This window comes from Miniopterus natalensis, chromosome 10 (assembly GCF_054644295.1).
Source record: "Miniopterus natalensis isolate mMinNat1 chromosome 10, mMinNat1.hap1, whole genome shotgun sequence".
Lineage (NCBI taxonomy): Eukaryota > Metazoa > Chordata > Mammalia > Chiroptera > Miniopteridae > Miniopterus > Miniopterus natalensis.
In genome coordinates this window covers 43,694,375-43,714,702 of record NC_142090.1, presented here as the reverse complement: position 1 = coordinate 43,714,702, position 20,328 = coordinate 43,694,375, and the positions used below count along the sequence as shown (strand labels likewise).

Here is a 20,328-nt window from a genome sequence, read left to right as displayed (position 1 = left end):
AGTGGCTGTTCATTAGCATAATTTGAATTTAATAGAACTGAAGATACAAAACATGCACAGTTTGAACAGCAAAGGGGCTTCCAAAAGCCTTCCTGCTCATGGCAGTGAGAATGTCTGCTCATGGATCCTCCCTGCACCCCCAAAGCAGGACTAATCTCAGGTACTTTGTTCTTCCAGCTAGAGCCCGGGTTGGATGGGTGCAAGCCACTGATAAAGACTTCCCCCAGAGCAGCATTGTGTACTCCATCTCTACTGGAGGGGCCAGCCTACAGCACCCAAACATATTTTGGATTAATCCCAAAACGGGAGAACTCCAGCTGGTGACTAAAGTGGACTATGAAACAACCCCCATCTATATTCTCAGAATCCAGGCCACCAACAATGAGGACACAAGCTCAGTCACTGTGAGTGGGTCTATTTTGGTGTGTTCACACTAGTCCCAATGGCTGACTTTCCAGGTGTGCCTGTAGCAATAAGAAGTCACATCCTCCAGACATGACAGGAAATGACTAGTGGTGTCCAGGGCAGCACAATTGGACACACAGAGTGGTGCCCAGGAAATAAAGATTGACACCCAACTGTGTGGATGATGGGAGGAACGCTGAGATTGATCGCCTCTCTGGGGTACAATTGTCCTCTTGTTTTCCTTTACATCTCCCTGTACTTTCACAGTGGGCTGGTGGAGACATGCATGCTGCCAGAAGTGGAGTGTGGTTTTGTAGCTATGCATTTCCTCCCCTCTCCCAGTAGCTTTGCTGTGTTCCTTCCCTACCTCCATCACATCAGATGCAGTAGATCTTAAAATGATGTGGCTTGACCGGGGCTATACTTCTCTACCTTTGATGTTGAAAATCTGGTTAAATGCAGATTCTGAGTCTGCCTGTCTGAGTAGGGCCTAAGACTCTGCATCCCTAACAGGCTGCCCAGTGGTGCCGATGCACCTGGTCCATGCTGCACTTTGAGTAACAAGGTTTAACAGGTCTGTGCTGTCAGTGGTTCAGATTATCTGAGGGTAAATATGACAGCCACAAGGACAACTGTTTCTTGCTCTTTCCCATTAGTAAAGTGAAAAAGCATAAGGCAAAATGAACTCTCAGCTTGGCAGGCAGCACTGTGTGATAGAATGACTGATTCAGAATAGAGAGACAGAGTTCATTTCTCAACTTTGATCCCAGTTTTCCAAGGGAGGTTCTGAGGCGTGCTTATCTTCGTGTCCTGATTTCTCAATCTCTTAAGTGGAGAATCACCCAATCACCTAATGCCTGACTAGTCCAGTTCCTTTCATGACTTGCTTTGAATTAACTGGACGATGGTTTTAATGATGCGTGAAACTCGACATTGCCTGCTGAGGAAGAGATGTGCTAAGTTGGAGATAATTGTAGTGTTTGTTAGGCTAACATTTTGAGAAAAATGAATGGACTCCACTTTGGGAGCTAACTAGAGTGAACATTTCAATTTATTCCCGGTCTCAGAAATTGTTGAAATCCCCAAATTTCAAAGGTAGAATAAATTCGACTCAAAATTCAAAAGCTTTAAAAAAGGGTGATGATCACATAAGTCCCTTTCAGGGCTGACATTCTATGATTCTGTGCTGGCAGGCATCCCAATCCGTATTCCAATTCTCCAAGCATAAAAGACAGAAATGAAAGAGAATAGGCTGGCCCTGCTTGTGGCAGGTGATCACCACCAGCTTAGTGCATTCTAATAGCTCAAGTTACAGATGGGATCCCAGCTTAGCCAGATTCTCTCATTTTATCTCAGTGGTTCACGACCCTGGCTGCATAGTGGAATCAATTGGGGAACATAAAAAAACAACAAGGTACCCAGGCCCCACCCTGCAGAGAGTGGTATGGAGTGGGCCTAAGAAAATGGAGCCAGGGTTGAGAATCATTACTCTATATTCCAAAGTTAAAAATGCAACTTCCAATTCACAAGGGCAGTGAGCAAGGAAGTACAGAGGGTCACTGTAAATCCTTAATTATTACTGGAAAAACAATTCAGCATTATCTGGGGATGAGCCTCATGTGTCTAGGTGCATTTATGTGGGGCTCTATGAATGTATACACATATTATGCAAATATGCACACATGGTATAGAAGTTAATAACATGGAGTAGGACAGACCTGCGTTCAAATCCCAGTTTTGGCACTCACAAACTGAACGGCTTGGGTCAATTACCTAATCTCTCTAAGCCTCAGTTTCTTCATTTGTAAATTGGGAACGATCATATTATCTATCTCAGGAGAGGTTAAATGAGCTAGACCATAAAAGCACAGAGCCCAGGGCCTTGCACACAGGAAGCATTCAGAAAGTTTTAGCTACTAACAATGGCCACCTTTTTGCTGTTCTAGGTTACTGTTAACATCCTGGGAGAAAATGATGAAAAGCCAATTTGTATTCCAAACTTTTATTTCCTGTCCATCCCAGTGGATCTGAAAGTTGGCACAAATATTAAAAATTTCAAGTTGGTGTGTACTGATCGTGATTCCAGCCCCAGGTCTTTTCGTTACTCCATTGGTCCAGGTATGGTACCTGACATTGACAGTCCTGATCTTACTTTTGGGGTTGGAGGCCTTAGCTGCTTGTCAGGGAGAATGGGGTGGGTGGCCTGTGCTCACACCCTGATCTGGGCACCGTGTGCATGAATATGGGGTTGTAAGTGAAGAAAGCAGGGGTGAGGAGTGTAGTGGTCCCAGTGCCTCCTAGTCCTCCTCTTGGCTTCCCCTTCTCCTCACCTAACTCCTCCCAGATTCTCACACAAGGCTGCCCAGAGGCCCAAGAAAGGGTGTACCTCCCTGATGGTGACCCCCAAATTCCCAGACTATCATATGATTTATGAATCTTATTAGTGTAGTTTAAATTTTTTTTTTAGTCCAACTGCTCAACCTGCAAGCTTGTAGTGGGGGCACGGAATCCCAGTCTTCTCTCTGCATAATAATAGATTAAATAGATTGTATGCATTTTGAAATGTATCCTCAGGAATTCTCTTCTGCTCCATTCATTTGCTCTCTTTAAAAATATATCATTGGGGGAAGCGGGGGAGGAGAGCGCCTCTCAATGGAAATGAGACCAAAATAGCTCGTCTAATGAAGAGCTGGGGCCAGAGATTTAGACCCAAACAAGCAGAACAATTCTAAGTGAAAGACTAAAAACCCATCTTGGCCGCCTGCTGAGCCCTGGCGAGCATGAACTCTTAACAGTAGGAAGCCTCTTGAGCAGGCTGTGTCACAAAACCCAGGGGCAGAGACAGCCTCAAGACTGCAGTTGCCGAAGATGGAAATAACCCATACTGAGAACCCTCAGGCCTTTATAGAGCACTTTGCTGCTAAGGGAGTAAAAATTGCATCATCTCCTGCTCCATTTACTGGTTTTCAGTCGGTAATGAGTCTGGAGCCACCAGAGGAATGAGCAAGAGCTGCTTGGGAGGGCAGCCTTCCTGTCAGGTTCCCTGAGCTGTGAGCCCTGAGCCCTAACAGACTGTGGATCTGGGACGGGGGGTGAGGGGGATGGGGGATGGGGGATATCCAGGAGGACCTGGGACTACAACCCCTGCAAAACCAGGAGGTACCTTCCTCCAGAGGAACTCCAGGGACATATGTTACCAGTTCTGTGTGACCCGCCAACTTTCAACAAAAGGCATGAAGTGAACTTGGCCTATGGCTAGGGATGTGGTCCCCTTTACCCTCTTGTGCCCACTTATTTTCTGAGTGCAAGTTACACATGGTTATCAAATAAATGCTGCATGATAAAGATTAGCTAGAGAGACTGCACCAGGATTATGAAATCCCTGCCTGATGCTTTGCAAGATAGCGGCCATTCTCCTGGGACAGGTGTGCTCTTGTCCTTTTCTGCTCTCATCCTCATTGCAGCCACGCTATTTGTGAGCAAGGCTTTCTTTATACTAATGAAATTTCTGGTGCAGTTAAGGCCAATATTGTAGCCCTGGTGCATCAGAAGTAGTCTACACCAGAGGTGTGGACACTTGTGGAAAAGACTGGAGGCAGTTTTCCTCTAAACCTTTATTTCTCACTCTCTTTTCTCCCTTTGCCCCAAATCCTTGTCTCAAATCTCATTTAGGCAACATCAACAGTCATTTTACCTTTTCTCCCAATGCCGGATCCAACGTTACACGCCTGCTCCTTGCGACACGCTTTGACTATACTGGTGGGCTTGATAAGATCTGGGACTACAAACTACTTGTCTACATAACTGATGATAACTTGCCGTCTAGCAGGAAGAAAGCTGAAGCTCTGGTTGAAACAGGGACAGTGACACTCAGTATCAGTGTCATTCCTCACCCAACCACGATTGTCACCGTGACCCCCAGGGTAAGGGTTTTGGGACCTGCACTTCTCAGTTACATCCTTGTGGTTAACATCACTGGAGCCCTTTGACCCAAGAGAGATGTGGGATAGACTGAAAAGAGTTGAGGTGTTAGGATGTTACCGGACTTGGCAATCATGGGCTAGATTGGAATAGTCACTGGGGGTAGATATCAATCTGGGTGAAGCCTGAGACTTGTAGAACCATTAACTTTTCCTCTTCTGGTAAATAAGGGCGTGCATTTGTGTAGGAACTTGTGCTAGATCAGCTATGGTGCTTGTGGCACAGGAGACAATTTTCATGGGCATGTGGCCAGTTGCTACCTTCACAACCCCTTCTCTGCTTGCTCTTAAAAGCCATGGCAAGTCTCTGTCTATGAAAGCAGGTAGCTGCCAGGTGCTCTTCTCCACTTCTTTGTAAGAGTTATCATGCACCAATCTGTACACTACTCCCCATCCTCACTCCATTAAAATTCATTCATTCAATCTACAAATATTCATTTAATCCCTACAATATGCAATTCATTTGGGTGAACAAGCCCAAAATGATCTCTGCTCTCAAGGAACTTATAATATGGGTCAGTTGTTTTCAAAGCGTTGTCCCCAGACCAGCAGCATCAGCATCACCTGGAAATTTGTTAGAAATGCACATTCTTGGGCCCATTCAGGAATATTAGAGTTATATACCTCACCCAACTATGATCATCTCCACAACCTCACTGAAAAGTTGTTGGAACCTGGAATCCCAGGCTTAATCGATCAGAAACTCTAGGGGTGGAGCCCAATAATCTGTGTTTTTACTAAGCCTTCCAGGGGGTTCTGATGTGCGCTAAAGTTTAAGAACCACTGATTTAGAGGGGGAGACATTACAAATACATTCAATTTAATAAAGGTATGCAATTTAATAAAATAACTACAGATTGTGGTAAATAGTAAGAAGAAAAATAAGCAAGTGCCAAAACAGAACCAATGTGATGAAGGGAGGGTCTGGAATCTGAAAAAAGGATTATCTCCCCCTGCACTGTGGAGGAACTGGCTTATATTTGTGCTGACTCTTTTGTCCCCTTTCCTCTTGTTCCCAGTAAAAGTCACGCCCTTGGTTGGCAGCTCTATACTTGTAGTATGCCAGAGGAAAGGTAATCGAAACTTTAGAAAATCACCTATGACAGGTGGCCAAATCTGCCTCTCAGAGTCTTACCAAGAGCAGGTTAATGTTCACCTCCATGTGGTTGAGTCAGTATCACCCCAGTGGATGGAGGCAAAAGGTAACCTTAAGAGTTTTCAGTTGTAATAGGAGCCAGTAAGCTGCCCTGAGTAAGGAATTGCCATAGTTCTGGGGTTTACAACATGACCCAATTGTGGCATCTCCACTCCTGAAATCTCCATAACTAGTTTATTTGTCTCCCACTCTAAGAAGCAAATGCTGAGTTTGAGGTTTCACTGTGATATCAGCCCACTCACCTGGCAGTGTAGCTTGTAGTGAGTGAACACCAACAAACCTACAAAGTGTTACAAAAAACAGCTTTCATGGCTCATGCCTTCCCAGTGAGAGACAATGGCTGTATTAGTTCCTAGGCTATACCATTTTGGGGCATGGATAAAAGCCAATGAAATTTTTAGCTTTTGGTAAGGGGAAGAAAGACAGAGAATAAAATTAGGCCTAGAGTTGCTTTTCATTTCCCTAAATTTTCTGGGTTTGGATCTAATGGATGTCTGGAAAGACTATAAATAAGGTGGTAGGTTGTAGCAGCAAGAACTATGAGCACACAGATGTCTAATTTATAGAACAAGGAGTGAAATAAACATTCAACATAGGGAGTACTGATGTCAGGAATGCTGCCACCATCCACTCCCTCTCCCTCTTCTCTGTCATTCAAGCCCAGAATCACCTACCAGATCCTGAGGGAAAACGTTTATTCTCCATCAGCATGGTATGTGCCTTTTGTCATCACTTTGGGCTCCATATTGCTTCTCGTCCTCCTGGTGATTCTGATCATCCATTTGGCCAAAGCCATCCACAGACACTGTCCCTGCAAGGTTGGGAAGCACAAGAAACCTCTGTAAGTTGTCAGTGGGCTGGACCCTTCCCACAGCTTCCTTTGGGACACTGTTTCCAGTGATGTCAGAAGAAGGAAAGATAGAGAATTAGAATTTCTTTATAGGGTAGAGAGGGTGCCTGGCATGAAGGAAGAAAAAGGGCAGATGGGGAAATAATCCTAGCTGCCCTTAGTCCTGGTGTACAATATTCATCACCTGCTGGGTCAGGAAATTGTTCCTTTGGTTTTCCTGGGCATCTGCCCTGTCCTCAATGTGGTCTCAAAGAAACTGGGGCTTCAACCACTTGATGACTTGCACTGGATACATGCTTCAGGAAAAAAGCCCAACTGTGAGTAGTGTTAGAATATGTTGCACTTTTCTTTACAGAATATTAAAAGGATGGGATAGAATTAGAGGAGCACAAAAAAACTGATAAGTAAATTAAGCTTTTGGCTCTAGTGATTCAAATGGGCTTTTGTGTAACTAAATAATCATTGTTCTTTTGCATGTGGCCCTGATCTCTCACTCTCTAGGGCTGTAGATACAGACCTGTTTACTCTCCCTCCTACTCTAGCCTGCTCACTAACATGCCCTAACTGTGACACCCTGCGGAGTCTCTTTTACTGGCTAAGGTGAGGATCTAGAGTGAAGAGATCACTAAATTGTTACAAGCTTCCCTCAGAGCCAGTTTCTTGAATTTCAGAAGCTTTTACAATTAGAATGTGATGGTTCTGAGCCTGGGCTTTGGAGTTAGAGAAGGTCTGGGTTCAAATCTTAGCTCTACCATTTTCTAGCTATATGGCTTTGGGCAAGTGGCAGCCTCTGTGAATCTCAGTGTCCTCATTTGAAAACTAAACAACTAAATGAGCAAATGCAAAGAAAGCACTTAGCACTGTTCCTGATATAAATGCTTAGATATACTATTTTTAAAAATCTTGTATTACTTTTCATGGCTCACTAGGCTCGGGATTCTAGATTCCCAGTTTAGCTGTAGCCCAAGAATCTTATGGTGTTGAAACTTGAGTTTTGGAATGTCTCACTGGCAAAAGGAAGGGGTGATAAGATTCACATGCCTTTTAAAGGTATTTTGAAGACTAATTAGTACTATCAAGTAATTTAAAATCTATGGGTGAGAAAGATTCCAAGATGGCAGCAGATTGAGTGGAAGCTACACTGACACTCTCCCAGTAACCAAAATAAAATTACAACTAAAATATAGAAAAACCATCCTGAATTATCAACTGAAGACTAGCTGGAAAGAACCCTTTTAACCAAGGTTATAAAGTAGAGACCGTATAGAGACCAGTAGGAAGTGTGGAGGTGCAAGAGGGCTGGCTGGGCTCCCACAGGCAGCAGCTGAAATTCTGGAGGGATATTTCAGCTGTGGGGCATTCCTACTGAGAACTCTGGAGCCTAAACCCAGCTGAGAGCACCAGAACTGAGAAAGGTGCCCACATAATATCTGGCTGCAAAAAGCAGCAGGGTTTCTGTCTGCCAGGGAAAGATGGCTGGAAATGCAGGCACCCTCATAAAAGGGCCAATGCACAAAGTTTCTTGTGCAGCCACTCACCTTGGGCTCTGGCAGAGAGAGGGCAAAGTGGACTAGAGTGGTGTGAGGAGAATCCAGGGTTGCAGGCTCTGGAGATAGAGCTTGGAGGGCAGCCATCTGGATTCCTGTGCTGAGTCATTCCTCCATACTACAGAGGACATTTTTCTCAGGCAGACCTTTACCATCCAGGCAGCTTTTACCTAGGTGGGGAAGCAATTGCCCTACCCTGCTGGAAAACCTCTCACCACACCCTCAGAGTTTCCACCTTGCAGGGCTCTACAGCCTGAGGCTCATTAAAAGAATTTGAATAACTATCAGCCTCTGGCTGCTTTGAGTCTTTGTTAGATCTGTTCTGGACCCAGGGCTTGGAAAAGCAGACCTTGGTGCAGATCTTGGTCTTTTCCAAACACACCCAGCCCCAGAGAGGAAACTGCAATCTGTGGATTGCTAAAAGCTTCAAACAGGGTACTCAAGGCCAGTCACAAACAGCATCTGACATTGGCCTGTACCAGACCACCCAAAAGACTGGGAGTCCTGGAAGATCTACCTAATATATAGAAACAAATCCGAACAGGCAGCCAAAAATGGGGAGACAAAAAAACAAGCTCCAAATAAAAGAACAAAAGAATTCTCCAGAAGAAGAGCTAAAAGAAATGGAGATAAGCAATCTCTCAGATATAGTGTTCAGACTACTGATTATAAGGATGCTCAACAGCATGAAAAAAGAAATAGAAACTATGAAGGAAATTAAGAAAGACATAATAGAAATAAAAAATGCATTGGAAGGAATAAACAGCAGATTAGGGGAAGCTGAGGATTGGATCAGTGAATTAGAAGACAGGGTAGAAAAAATCACACAATCAGAGAACCAAAAAGAAAGAACAATTAAAAAACCAGAAGGACGGTTTAAGGGAGCTGTGGGACAATATGAAATGTAACAATATTTGCATCATAGGAGTACAAGAAGGTGGAGAAAGTAAGCAAGGGATAGAGATCCTGTTTAAAGAAATAATGGCAGAAAACTTTCCTTACCTGGTCAAGGAAAAAGTCACACAAGTTCAGGAGGCACAGAGAGTCCCAAGCAAGAAAAAGTCAAAGAGGCCCACTGCCAGACACATCATAATTAAAGTGCCAAAATTCAAGACAAAGAGAGAATCTTAAAGGCAACAAGAGAAAAGCAATCTGTTACCTACAAAGGAACTCACATAAGGCTGTCAGCTAATTTCTCATCAGAAACTCCATAAGCCAGAAGGGAATGGCATGAAGTATTCAAGGTAATGAAAAGCAAGGATCTGAAACCAAGAATATTCTATCCAGCAAAGTTATCATTCAAAATAGATGGTGAAATAAAGAGCTTCCCAGATAAAAAAAAAAAAAAAGGCTAAAGGACTTTCTCACCACCAAACCAGCATTGCAAGAAATGTTAATGGGACTGCTATAGTAAGAAGTAGAAACAGAGAAACATAGGCATAAAGAATTAAAATGGCAATAGATAAGTAACTATCGACAATCACCTTAAATGTAAATGGATTAAATGCTCCCATCAAAAGACACAGAGTAGATGAATGGATAAGAAAACATGACCCAAATATATGCTGTCTACAAGAGACTCACCTCAGAACAAAAGACACACAGAGTGAGAGTGAAGGGAATGAAAAATTTTTTCCATGCAAAAAAGGGAAAAAGCTGAGGTAGCAATACTCATATTTGACAAAATAGACTTCAAAATGAAGGTCATAACAAGAGACAATAAGGGTCACTACATAATACTAAATGGATCTATCTAACAAGAGGATATAACCCTGGTAAATCTGTATGCACCCAATATAGGAGCATATATATATATATATTTCTGGAGGACTTTAAGGGAGACATTGACAGCAACACAGTCATAGTAGGGGACTTTAACACCCCACTGACTTCACTGGATAGATCTTCTAGACAAAATATCAAGGAAACAATGACTCTAAATGACACACTAGATCAAATGGATTTAATTGATATTTACAGAACATTTCACCCAAAGCTGCAGAATATACATTCTTCTCAAGTTTTCATGGGACATTCTCAAAGACCACATGTTAGGACACAAAACAAGTCTCTACAAGTTCAAGGAGATTGAACTCATATCAAGCATCTTCTTGGACATTTACACCATGGAATACTATGCCCTTTGAGACAGCATGGTGGGACCTGAACAATATTATCCTAAGCAAAATAAGTCAGTCAGAGAAAGACAAGTATCACATGGTGTTACTCATATGTGGAATCTAATGAACAAAATAAACTGATGAACAAAATAGATCCAGAGACATAGAAACATGGAACAGATTGATGAATCTCAGAGGGAAGTTGGGGGTGGGTGGGTGGGAGGAGATTAACCTAAGAACTTACATGCATATATGCATAACCCCTAGACACAGATGATAGTGTGGTGAAGGTCTGGAGCCCCGGGGGCGGGGGGGGGGGGGTGTTTCAGGGTGGAGGGGATCAATGGGGAAAAAAAAGGAGACATCTGTAATATTTTCAGCAATAAAGATAAAACATAAAACATAAAAAAGAAAATCAAATCTATGTATTAAAGACTCAGTATAAAACTATAAGGTATTAGCATAAAGATGTGTTTTGCATTTTGCCATTTTTATTGGGGAAGTTTGTTGCTATTGGCAACCTTGACTTCAAGGTAGGAAATCCTTGAGCATCTGCTGAAATTAAAAAACGTATTTTTGTTTGGACTTTACTCACATATTGATTTGGGAAAAAAAAAAAAAATGCCTCCAAAAGAGTGATTCTTAAGCTTGTAAGGATGGTGGTGCTCTGTAATGGGATTTGGGCAGAAGTTCTTAAAGCGAGTCAGTCATCCAATAGATGCTGCAACTCACATGCAATTTATGGTTAAATGTTAAGTATGCACCTTGAACCTGGTTGCTTTAATTTACATTCTAAATATTAATCATTTTCAACATGGTTGACTTAAAAAAGGAAAACTAGCTAGTAATTTAGTCCCCACTCCTGGCCCCTTTCAATCAACTCCTAAATCCCAGGGAACACAGCTGCCCCAAAGCCCCCATGTCATGAGTGTATGAGTGCAGAATGCTCTCAGGTTAATTCTTGTCCATCCCTTTCCCCCCCCACAGGGTGAAGAAAGGAGGTATGTATGGTGCCTATTCCCTTTGTTTGTTTCTGTTGCTATTATTATTATCACTTTTGCTTGCTCTGTTGTATTACATGAAAGGGCTCCGACTAAGCAGACAACCAAGATGCAATGCTGTCTTGGGTTTTTAGCCACATCATCCATGAGTGGAATGAAACTGAGGTCAGGTGTAGCTGGGGAATAGGAAGGTCAGGGTACACGGTGATGTTGGCCCACTCAAATCACTCAGTTTGGTCCAACACAGAGTCGCCTCTAATCAGCTCAACTTAAGCACCTAGAGGTCTGTTCCCAACCGAGTGGGTCAGGAATGAAGAATTCTTTGTGGGTTAAACACAGACAGTATCTACTCTCTGTTGCTCACAGAGGGGCTTGACCCTTCTTGAAGACAGCTAATCCTCTGTACCAGACAGATGCCTCTTTTTAAAAAACAAATGATACTTTATTCTGAGATTGTAATGGATTTGATTATTTCACAAGTTATTTAGGTCAGGCTAGTTAGAAGTGGGGGGGCCTTGGCACAGTCAGATGGGCTGGGAGAATTGAATGATTTCAGGGAGGTTGGTGAATTGAATAAGGTCCATCTGACTCTAAGCCTAGGGAGATGTCACCACCTGGCCCCAAAAGTTGTTGCCCCAAGGAGAATCCAGGCTATGGTGGAGGCAAGACAAAGAGCTGGAAAGTGTGTTTTTAAAAATGATTGTTTTAATCACTCCAATCATAGGTATGTGTGTCTGACATGCACAAGGCACATCTAAGCAGGATTAGAAATTTAATTATAATGGTTATTAATCATAGTGAATGGGATGATTTAAATAAATGATATTTTCACAAATGGTCTCCCACCCTAGTTATTTTTTTAAAAGGACATAGGGAATAGATACAAAGAATTTCCACATTATGAACAAATATATCAAACCAGTCTTCCTTTCTTACCTATAAAACCATTTAAAAACTAATTTCCTAGGTCTAATAATAAGAATAAGATGGAAAAAGAGAAGAAAAGTTTTTTGGTTTTCTTTGGTTCTGTGTAGTGTGTGTGTGTATATGTGTGTGTGTATTTTTCTGAGAAGATGGAAAGACATCAACAAACATGTTTCCAGACAGAAAATTTGTTGCCATGTCTGCCATATTGATTTCAAAGCCTGTTTAAGAGAAATCCCATTGTGGGGTAGAATTTTAAGGTCGATTTAGTGTCCAAGAAGCTTAACTTCTGCCTGTTCCATTCCCTGCAGAAATGAAGAATACAAAGAGAGAATGTGTGGTGGTAAGCATGGTTGGCCATGGGACACCTAGCTTGGGTGATGGGTTGTGGGGGGCTCCCATCCCCCTCTGAGATGGCTCTGCTACAGCCTCAGGGGGGTGTTTATGATTCAGGGAGATGCTTGTATTTGGCCACTGGAACAGATTGCTGTGTGACGAGCTCCTGATAGAATTTGTTCCCTCCACTGAACATGTCTGTTGATATATTTGCAGAAGAACTGGATTTCATAAATATTGAATAGTGGTATTTATTATCTATACCAGCTCTCCAGGAGAGTGAGTTAGAGGAGAGGAGCTTAAAGACCAGAATTGAAGCTTTAGCCTTCAGTGGGATTTATTTTCTTTGCCCTTCCATAACCTTGCAGAAAAAGTGATAGAGGAAAAGAGCAGTGCTTGGATCCAGGATTGGCTCTGCCCACTTAACATACGATCTTGCAGACTCCCTCAGCCTCTTTATTATTATTATTATTATTATTATTATTATTGATTTTTTTAGAGAGAGAGAAAGGGAGGAAAGAGAGAGGGGAACATCAATGTGGCACATTGATCAGATGCCTCCTGCATGCTGACTCTTGCGCATGCCCCCCTGGGGATGGAGCCCGAAACTCTGGCATGTGCCCTGATAGGGAATCAAACTGACAACCTTTTGGTGCATGGGGACAATGCACAACCAACTGAGCCACCCGGCCAGGGCTACCTCAGCCTCTTTAAGCTTTAGATTCCTCATCTGTGAAATGGGAGTGAGGACAGGTGCCCTGAGATAACAGGTGGGGAGATATTTAAAAAATGTTAAGAGTCACAGAAATGCAAAATGTGATAGCTGGAGAGTTACTCCTACCTTACCTTCTTGTTTTACTTTTACTGTGTGTGATCCACCCATTGGGAAGTGATGGTTCTTGAAGAAGACCCCCAACCCTCAGCTCTTTCCCATCCCTTTATAATAAGACTTTGTTATGATCCAAGACCCATAACTTTGAGGAATGATAAGCACAACCAGGAGGAGAATTCAGTGCACTGGAATTTTTGCTTCAGGCTCATCAGCTAAGTATTTATATGTGTTGGTCTGTATACCGACAAGAGGAAGAGGTGATCTGTTATTTCCAGGTCTTATTGTCTAAGGCAAGTACCCTTCATTCAGAGACTGCTTCAGAATTATGTAATATTAAATTACTCAATTAAATAAATAAATCTCCATGACCATAAACAATGGAGCTGCTAAACTGATCAAATCAATGAAACCCATACAGTCTCCATTTCCTCTCTCTTCAGTATTGGGGAGGTGTGGACAAGTGAGTAGATGATGGCTTATGTGATAAATACTGGGGGTTGAAGGGCCCACTGAACTCCAAATACAGTCCTCATTAGCATGCTAAAGAATGGCACTACTGGAGAACATCATGTGAGGGAAGGGGGTGTTTCCATAGGGTCCTGGAAGGTAGCACAAAATTGGGATCAGGGGAAGATCCCTACTCTGATCCAACACTGCAGTGGCCTAGGGGACACAGCCAGAGCCCATGGTGGGAGCACACGGGTGTTCATCTGTGCCTGCCTTAGACACCTGCCCGACAGTGGGCTTAGGCAATGCAGATCTTAGCCAGTGTCATGTGGCACTTCTGCTCTTCCTTCTATGCAGCTTAGATATACTTTACTCAGGATGCTTTCCTACCCCCAGGTCTGGGTTAAATGTCCTCCTCCCACTTCCACCTGCGCCCCTATAGCATCCTATATTCCTCCCTCATAAAGCCCTTTATCACTCTGTATTGTAGTGCCTGTATGTCAATGGTTTCCACGTGATTACAAACTCTGTGTGGGCAGTAATCACTCCTGCCTGTTCACTGCTGTGTCCCCAGCATCTGGCACAGTGCCCATTGAGTAAATAAGTGCCAAGAAGGCCCTGGGTAAGAAACTTAGGCTGTGAGGATGAGTGACCTTGCCTGGGAGGAGGAGTGTAGGGTTGTGCTTGAAGTTACCTCTTTTCTCTCCTTAGGAAACAATCCAGATGAGCACTGTCTTTGATGGTGAAGCCATAGACCCAGGTAATTAGGTGGCAGTGCCACCCATAAGAGTGTTTTGCACATTCCAAGCTGGTAGAACCTTGTCCAATATCATGCGCTTAGCTTGGTTTCTACTTGTTTGGTTATGTTGCCTACACAATGCTGATCCTTCTAGGCTGCAATACAAGGTGCGACCAGCTCTGACCTGAGCTGGCTTGAAGACACATGATCATGAGTGAGGCCTCAGAGGGTTTCCACCTCCAGGCTCCTACTCAAGGACCATGCCTCTGTCTAGTCTCCCTTTCGAAATCACAAACCAATTCAAGGAACTGGTGAATTCAAGAAGCCACATTTTTTTCCTGCTCATTGGAATTCACCCCCCACCCCTATCCTTTCTGAATGCTTCCAGCACCATCCTATTTGGTAGTGAGAGATATGGAGAAATGGGAAGCTTGGCTTCTTTTTTTTCCTAGATCAGGGCCAAGAATTTCTTCTTGGTTGGCAAGATAAACATAAGGTAAAGCTGGCCTCCAAAACTCTCATCACCCCAATGAAATCAGCTCCAAATTTAGCTCCTTTACACACATCCTTCCACTGACAAAGGCTCAATTATAGACATGAATAAAGGGAAGGAAACCAAATTCAGGAGGCAAGTGTGTTGGCTCCCTGCCACACTCACATGCAAATGGCTCTGTCGTCCTCCGAAGGAAGATGGCTCCTCTCCAGGAGAGGCTGCTGCTGCTACTGCTGGAATTAAATTTCCCTCTATTATTAGGTACTTGTTACCATAATGTGCCCACATTAGCATAAGTGGTGGTGGGATTCTCAGCCGAGAGGCCACTTGTGCTGCATGGAAATGGCAGGAGCAGGGGCTCGCGTGAAACTCCAAGGTAAAGGCTAGGGAGAACCAAGGCCGTTACTCTGCATTTGTGTGTTTGAGAGAAGGAAGAAGGAAGAAGTGAGCCAACTGTACTAATGTGAACAGACACATCCATTAGTGTCTGCTGGCTCTGACACAATAAAAATGGCTCCCTTGCATCATCTCAGCTGGGACCAGATTTGTGTGTCTGTGTCTACAAATCTCTGCTAACCTAACATAAATAAAATCAAAGTCTTTTCCTCCTTACTTGGTGAATTCCTTTTAATAGCCAGGATTTAGGGGTCTTTTAAAACAAATTAGAATGAAATGGGTAACCCCATGAGAAGCGCACATGGAGTTCCAGGTTTATGTGGCCTTAAGACTCTCTTAAACCTTTCTATCCATGGAGACATAGTATTTGCTATCTGTGTGGTCAGAGCCGCATGGCTCATGGAAAGGGCAGGCTGGTGACGATGCTTGCACTGTTCACAAACGTGTTTTCTGTCTCACCTTCTAGCATGCTTCATCTGCTTCTGGAGTTGAGAATAGAGCAGGGTGGAAATGGGGAGGAGAGAATCATTTCAATTCCTTTGTTTACATGGTTATTATATTTCCCCCCCTAGTTACTGGGGCAAAATATGAATTCAACTCAAAAACTGGAGCCAGAAAGTGGAAAGATCCCTTAGCACAAATGCCAAAGTGGAAAGAGCCCAGCTGCCAGGGAGCTGCTCCAAGCAGAGCTGCCTCTGCAGGAGGGATTGGGCCACCGAGGAGCACCGACAAGGAAGGAGATGGGCTAAGTGGCAAAGCACAGGCTGAGGATGCAGGCCCAGGTTCCAGAAACCAGGATGTCAAGCCAGGCAGCCCAAAGAACAGAGACGCAGCCCTCAAGAGCAGAGCCTTCCCCAAATCACACCCAGGAAAGTAACCAGTGTCTTGCTGGTCCCACAGAAGAGCACGGGAGAGGGACCTTGACTGTCTGAGGGTGCTGCCTCACCCTAAATTCAATGAGAGCATATAAGGTGCCATGGGAGTGAAAATGTGGCCTGAAGGGGCTTGGAGATCCAGGGTCCCATATGGGATGTTTAAAGCAGCATAAAGGGGTTTGACTGCATAGTTGCCTTTTTCTGAGATGGCACAGGAGAAATTGATCTCAGCTGAACTTTTAACTTTTGGATGTGAAATTGTGTGTTTCTCTTCCTGTTGACTGCTAGGACGCTCCATTCAGTTCACCCCAGGAAAAGCACAGAACGTCATGACGTTAATGCTGAGGACTACCCACATATCCGATTTCATCTTCTTTTCCTGCCTTCACTTTACTATTGCCCAGAATTTTTCACTTATAAATACAATTCAACACCATACATCTTTGTAAGTCACTTTAAATCTTTTTCAAAACAAGCCATGGGGGGGGGGGGGAGTGAATAAATAATGAGTTATTCTTCTGGGAAGAAGAAAACAGTAAACACCTTCTTTGATTTTTTTTTTTTTTTTTTAGGCATAACTTATATTCAATAAAGTGCACAGACATAAGGTATTCAGCTTGATAATAGACTCCTCCCAGAGGCAGGATGACCTTTATCATCATAGATTAGCTTTGCTTTTTTGAATTTCATATAAATGGAATTACAAAGATGTGCTCTTTTATGTCTGGCTTTTTTTGCTTGGCATATCATGTCTGTGAGATTCATCCATGTCATACTGTATTTCAGCAGTTCAGTTCTCTTACTGTTGTGGCTGCTTTAAGTTTTTCACTATTATAAACTCCAGGGCTATAAACTTTCTTGTGCACGTCTTCTGGTGAGCATAAACGTGTGTTTCTTTGGAGCATGATCCTAAAAGTGGACATGCTAGAGCCATTGCTGGAATCTGCTGAGAATTCCAAAGTTGGTGGTTCCACTCTACACTTCCAGCAGCAATGACTGAGAGCTCTGGTTGCTTTCCTTCCTTGTCAACACTTGGTGTTGTCAGTCCTTTTAACTTTAGCCATCCAGATTAAAATTTATCTTGAAATGAAGTCATTCTTTTTCTTAAAGCCAAAAAACACGAACGTTACAACCTCCATATGCTGCTCCTCCCCTGCCTCTTGAGATTGGAGGGAACCACAGGAGTCGAGTGAGGACACAATGGGCTCCTCTAACCAACCCTACAACTGGGGTGAGCAGTGAACTGAAAATAAACCACACCATGATGGGATAGGAAATGGAACTTTTCATCTTGTGCCTCAGTGGAAACTGAGCAATGTTTTACCTCCATGTCCTGCTCCCCAATTGCTGAGGCATTAGTCCAATACCCACAAGAGAGGACTGGGTGAGAGTCTCTCAGAGCAGCATCCCCTTCCCAGTTGAGGAACCAGATGAGAACTCCCCACAATGGCCTGTAGGGGACATGCAAGATCCATCCTGCAAATGCAGAACTTCAGAGGGAGACACTGCTAGTTTATTGTGTGCCTGTGTACCAGTGTGACTTCTCAAGAAAAAGAAACATTTTAAAAAATGCCCTGTCCTGGCTTGCAGCAGGCAATGATTTATTAATAAGGGTTGGTTGCCAGGGAACTCCCTTGAATAGGTTTAAATTTTGCAAAAGAAGGCAGAGCTGTTCATTTGTGGAGGTTAAAGTGGGTGAAGTGGCCGATTACCCATTTAAGACTCTGAAAGTCTGTGGAGTCCTGAGTAAAATGCCTTCTTCAGAAGCTCTCAGCCTCAATGCAAATAAAATGAGGCTCAGAGAAGGTTGAAGGGGGACCTAATAACTGTTTATGAGCCCATTAAGGATGATTAGAAAGAGGGCGGTGAGCAGCTGTTCTCCCTTCTTCAGTGATGACAGGGCTGGAGGGAATTGTGCTTCTCGGACAGAAGAAGGGATATAAGCTCAGAACAGGAAGGGGCTTCCTGAAAACTGGGGTCTGCTTGAAGAGCTCACTTTCTTCCCTGGCGATGATGGGCAAGAAGAGCTTCTTATCTGCCCAGCCCCAGGATGTGAACCCTGAGCAACTCCACATGTGGGATTGGGGGTGCACCAGGAGGCTTCAGCCAAGAGAAATTCTGCCTTTTCTTTTGCATATTTGCTCTTTCATTAGTGGAAATCAGAAGTCTGAGGTCCAGGGTTTAGGCTATTGGTTTCTAACACTTACCAGGTTTGGGGAAAATAGAAGTTATCTGGATGAAATGAAGCAGGGACCATTGTGGATCTTGTGAAAGATTTCCCCCATTTCTTTCCCAAGGTCTTATACATGAATGAATTTATTGTAGCTAATTTTGACATGCCTGATTTTGAGCCATTATAAAATTGGAGCAAAGACATTCAGGGATTAGACCACAGAGGGATCCCTAATTGTTGAGGGATTTAAAACCACATGGTGAATTCTCAAGTTTGAGCTTTCCATGTGCTTAGTAGGAGGCAGGAACCAGGGACCACATCTCCACCTGTGTTAAGCATGTGTGGCTCAGTAACAGAAACTAGGCAGTGACACTCTCACTCCTCAGAGCCCTCTTTCATGTTTGTAGTTCTATTGTTTGCCTTTTTATGAAATATGTTTTGTGATGGCTGAGAAAATTAAAGCAACAAAATGAATGAATATTGATAACAATTGCTACTATAACTTGGCATTTCTCATTTCAAACTTTATGTGCGTGTTCATACCTCCCATTCATTCAATAAATCTTTATGGAGCATCTACTGTGTGCTAGGCGTTGGCTCATTAGTAAACACAGCAGCCCCAAACCACTGCCCATGAGGAGCTTACATTCTGTCTGCTACAGCTGAATGCAGTCTGCTCATAAGCCATCCCGAAAGGTTCTATTTCCAGGTCCATCTTGTTCTATTTATTTTTTGGTTCTTTTAGTGTTATATCTGAAAGGTAAATTAACCAAAACCTGGAATCTCCTTTCTGAAAGGACAGATAATTCAGAACCGTTTAAATATTTTTTAAAAACTTAATGGGCAGTCCTTGTCAGAAAACAGTTGAGATGCCCAAGTAGGGGCCCCAGTCTTGGGTTATCAGGCTAGCATCCTGTTTATACACCTCCAGATGACAGCTTTGAAGAGGTGTGACTTCTTTGTATGGAAGATGGAAGTATCTTGAGGTCACTGAAACATCTGATCTGGAGCTCAGGGAAAAGGTCAAACATAGGATGGGGGAAGGCGAGGGGAGACTTGGATCACTGAGACCCTCCTATGTGTCACCTGTATTGGAGGCAAGACATGGCCTCTTGTTCTAAGGGAATAACACAACTGAAAAGAGAACAGGCTCAATGACAAGACTACCAGCTATGACACAGGCACTTTATGAGAACTAAATGAGTTTCATAGGCAGTGAGGGCTGGAGAAAGTAGATGTGGACCAGATCAGTCTCTGAACATATAATGTGAGGCCCGGGACCTGAGAGAGGGATCTTAAAGCTAGAAATGAGTTCAAAATGGGAGGGAAGAGATATTCTGAGCTAAGACTAAAGCACTCAGAATTCTGGTCTCCAATCCATTGTCCACCAATACCTCTCTTGTGTAATCTGGAGCAAATAACCACGACCCAATTCAGAGCTTCCTGGGAATGTAGCAGGCACTCAACTGGCATTTGTAGAATTGGACTGAATCAAGCATGTGTGTAGTTAGTTTTCTACCCAGGTCACATATCAGAGTCACAGCTTTTTTAACCAGATCTAGACAAACACTATCACAATCAACAATAAAAGTTACCAGGTGTCTACTAGTACCAGGCGTGGTTCTAGGCTCTGGGGATCCAGCAGTAAATTAAGCAGTGTTCTTAGTGTTTATATCCTAGTGAGGGATGAGACATTGAATATACAGATAGACAGTGGCTAGACTGTATATAGAAATGGAACTCTGACCTACAACCTGCAACAACCCATCCAGGAGATCAATCCCTTTTCTAGGAAGCTGAGCATCACTTCCATAACAGTCAGCCCAAGTGGACAGAACTTAATATATTTAAGAGTTTCCCTAATTTTTGTCCTTGCTTCCAATTCAGGATTGACCAGAGAAAGCTAAATGTGCACCTACAGCCCATCACACAGGACCCTCCCTTCTTACTTAGCCCACTTACAGCTTCCCTGTGCCAACAGCCTCCAATTCAGGCACACCTGAAGCCTTCCTCCTTTTCCACAAAAAATCTTTCCCACTCCTCTGCCCACCTTT

The 20,328-nt window shown here is 43.4% G+C and overlaps 1 protein-coding gene across 1 annotated transcript in view; it reads left to right on the top strand.

The window, feature by feature from the left end:
• The window catches only part of CDHR3 (cadherin related family member 3), a 67,909-nt gene extending 51,751 nt beyond the window's left edge, over positions 1-16,158 (top strand). Inside the window, 9 exon segments of the mRNA XM_087820867.1 lie at positions 178-404; positions 2,352-2,523; positions 4,078-4,328; positions 6,201-6,382; positions 11,046-11,059; positions 12,295-12,326; positions 14,310-14,358; positions 15,799-16,088; positions 16,090-16,158. Coding sequence (XP_087676993.1) covers positions 178-404; positions 2,352-2,523; positions 4,078-4,328; positions 6,201-6,382; positions 11,046-11,059; positions 12,295-12,326; positions 14,310-14,358; positions 15,799-16,088; positions 16,090-16,158 — 1,286 coding nt within the window.
• The last annotated feature ends 4,170 nt before the right edge of the window (positions 16,159-20,328 follow it).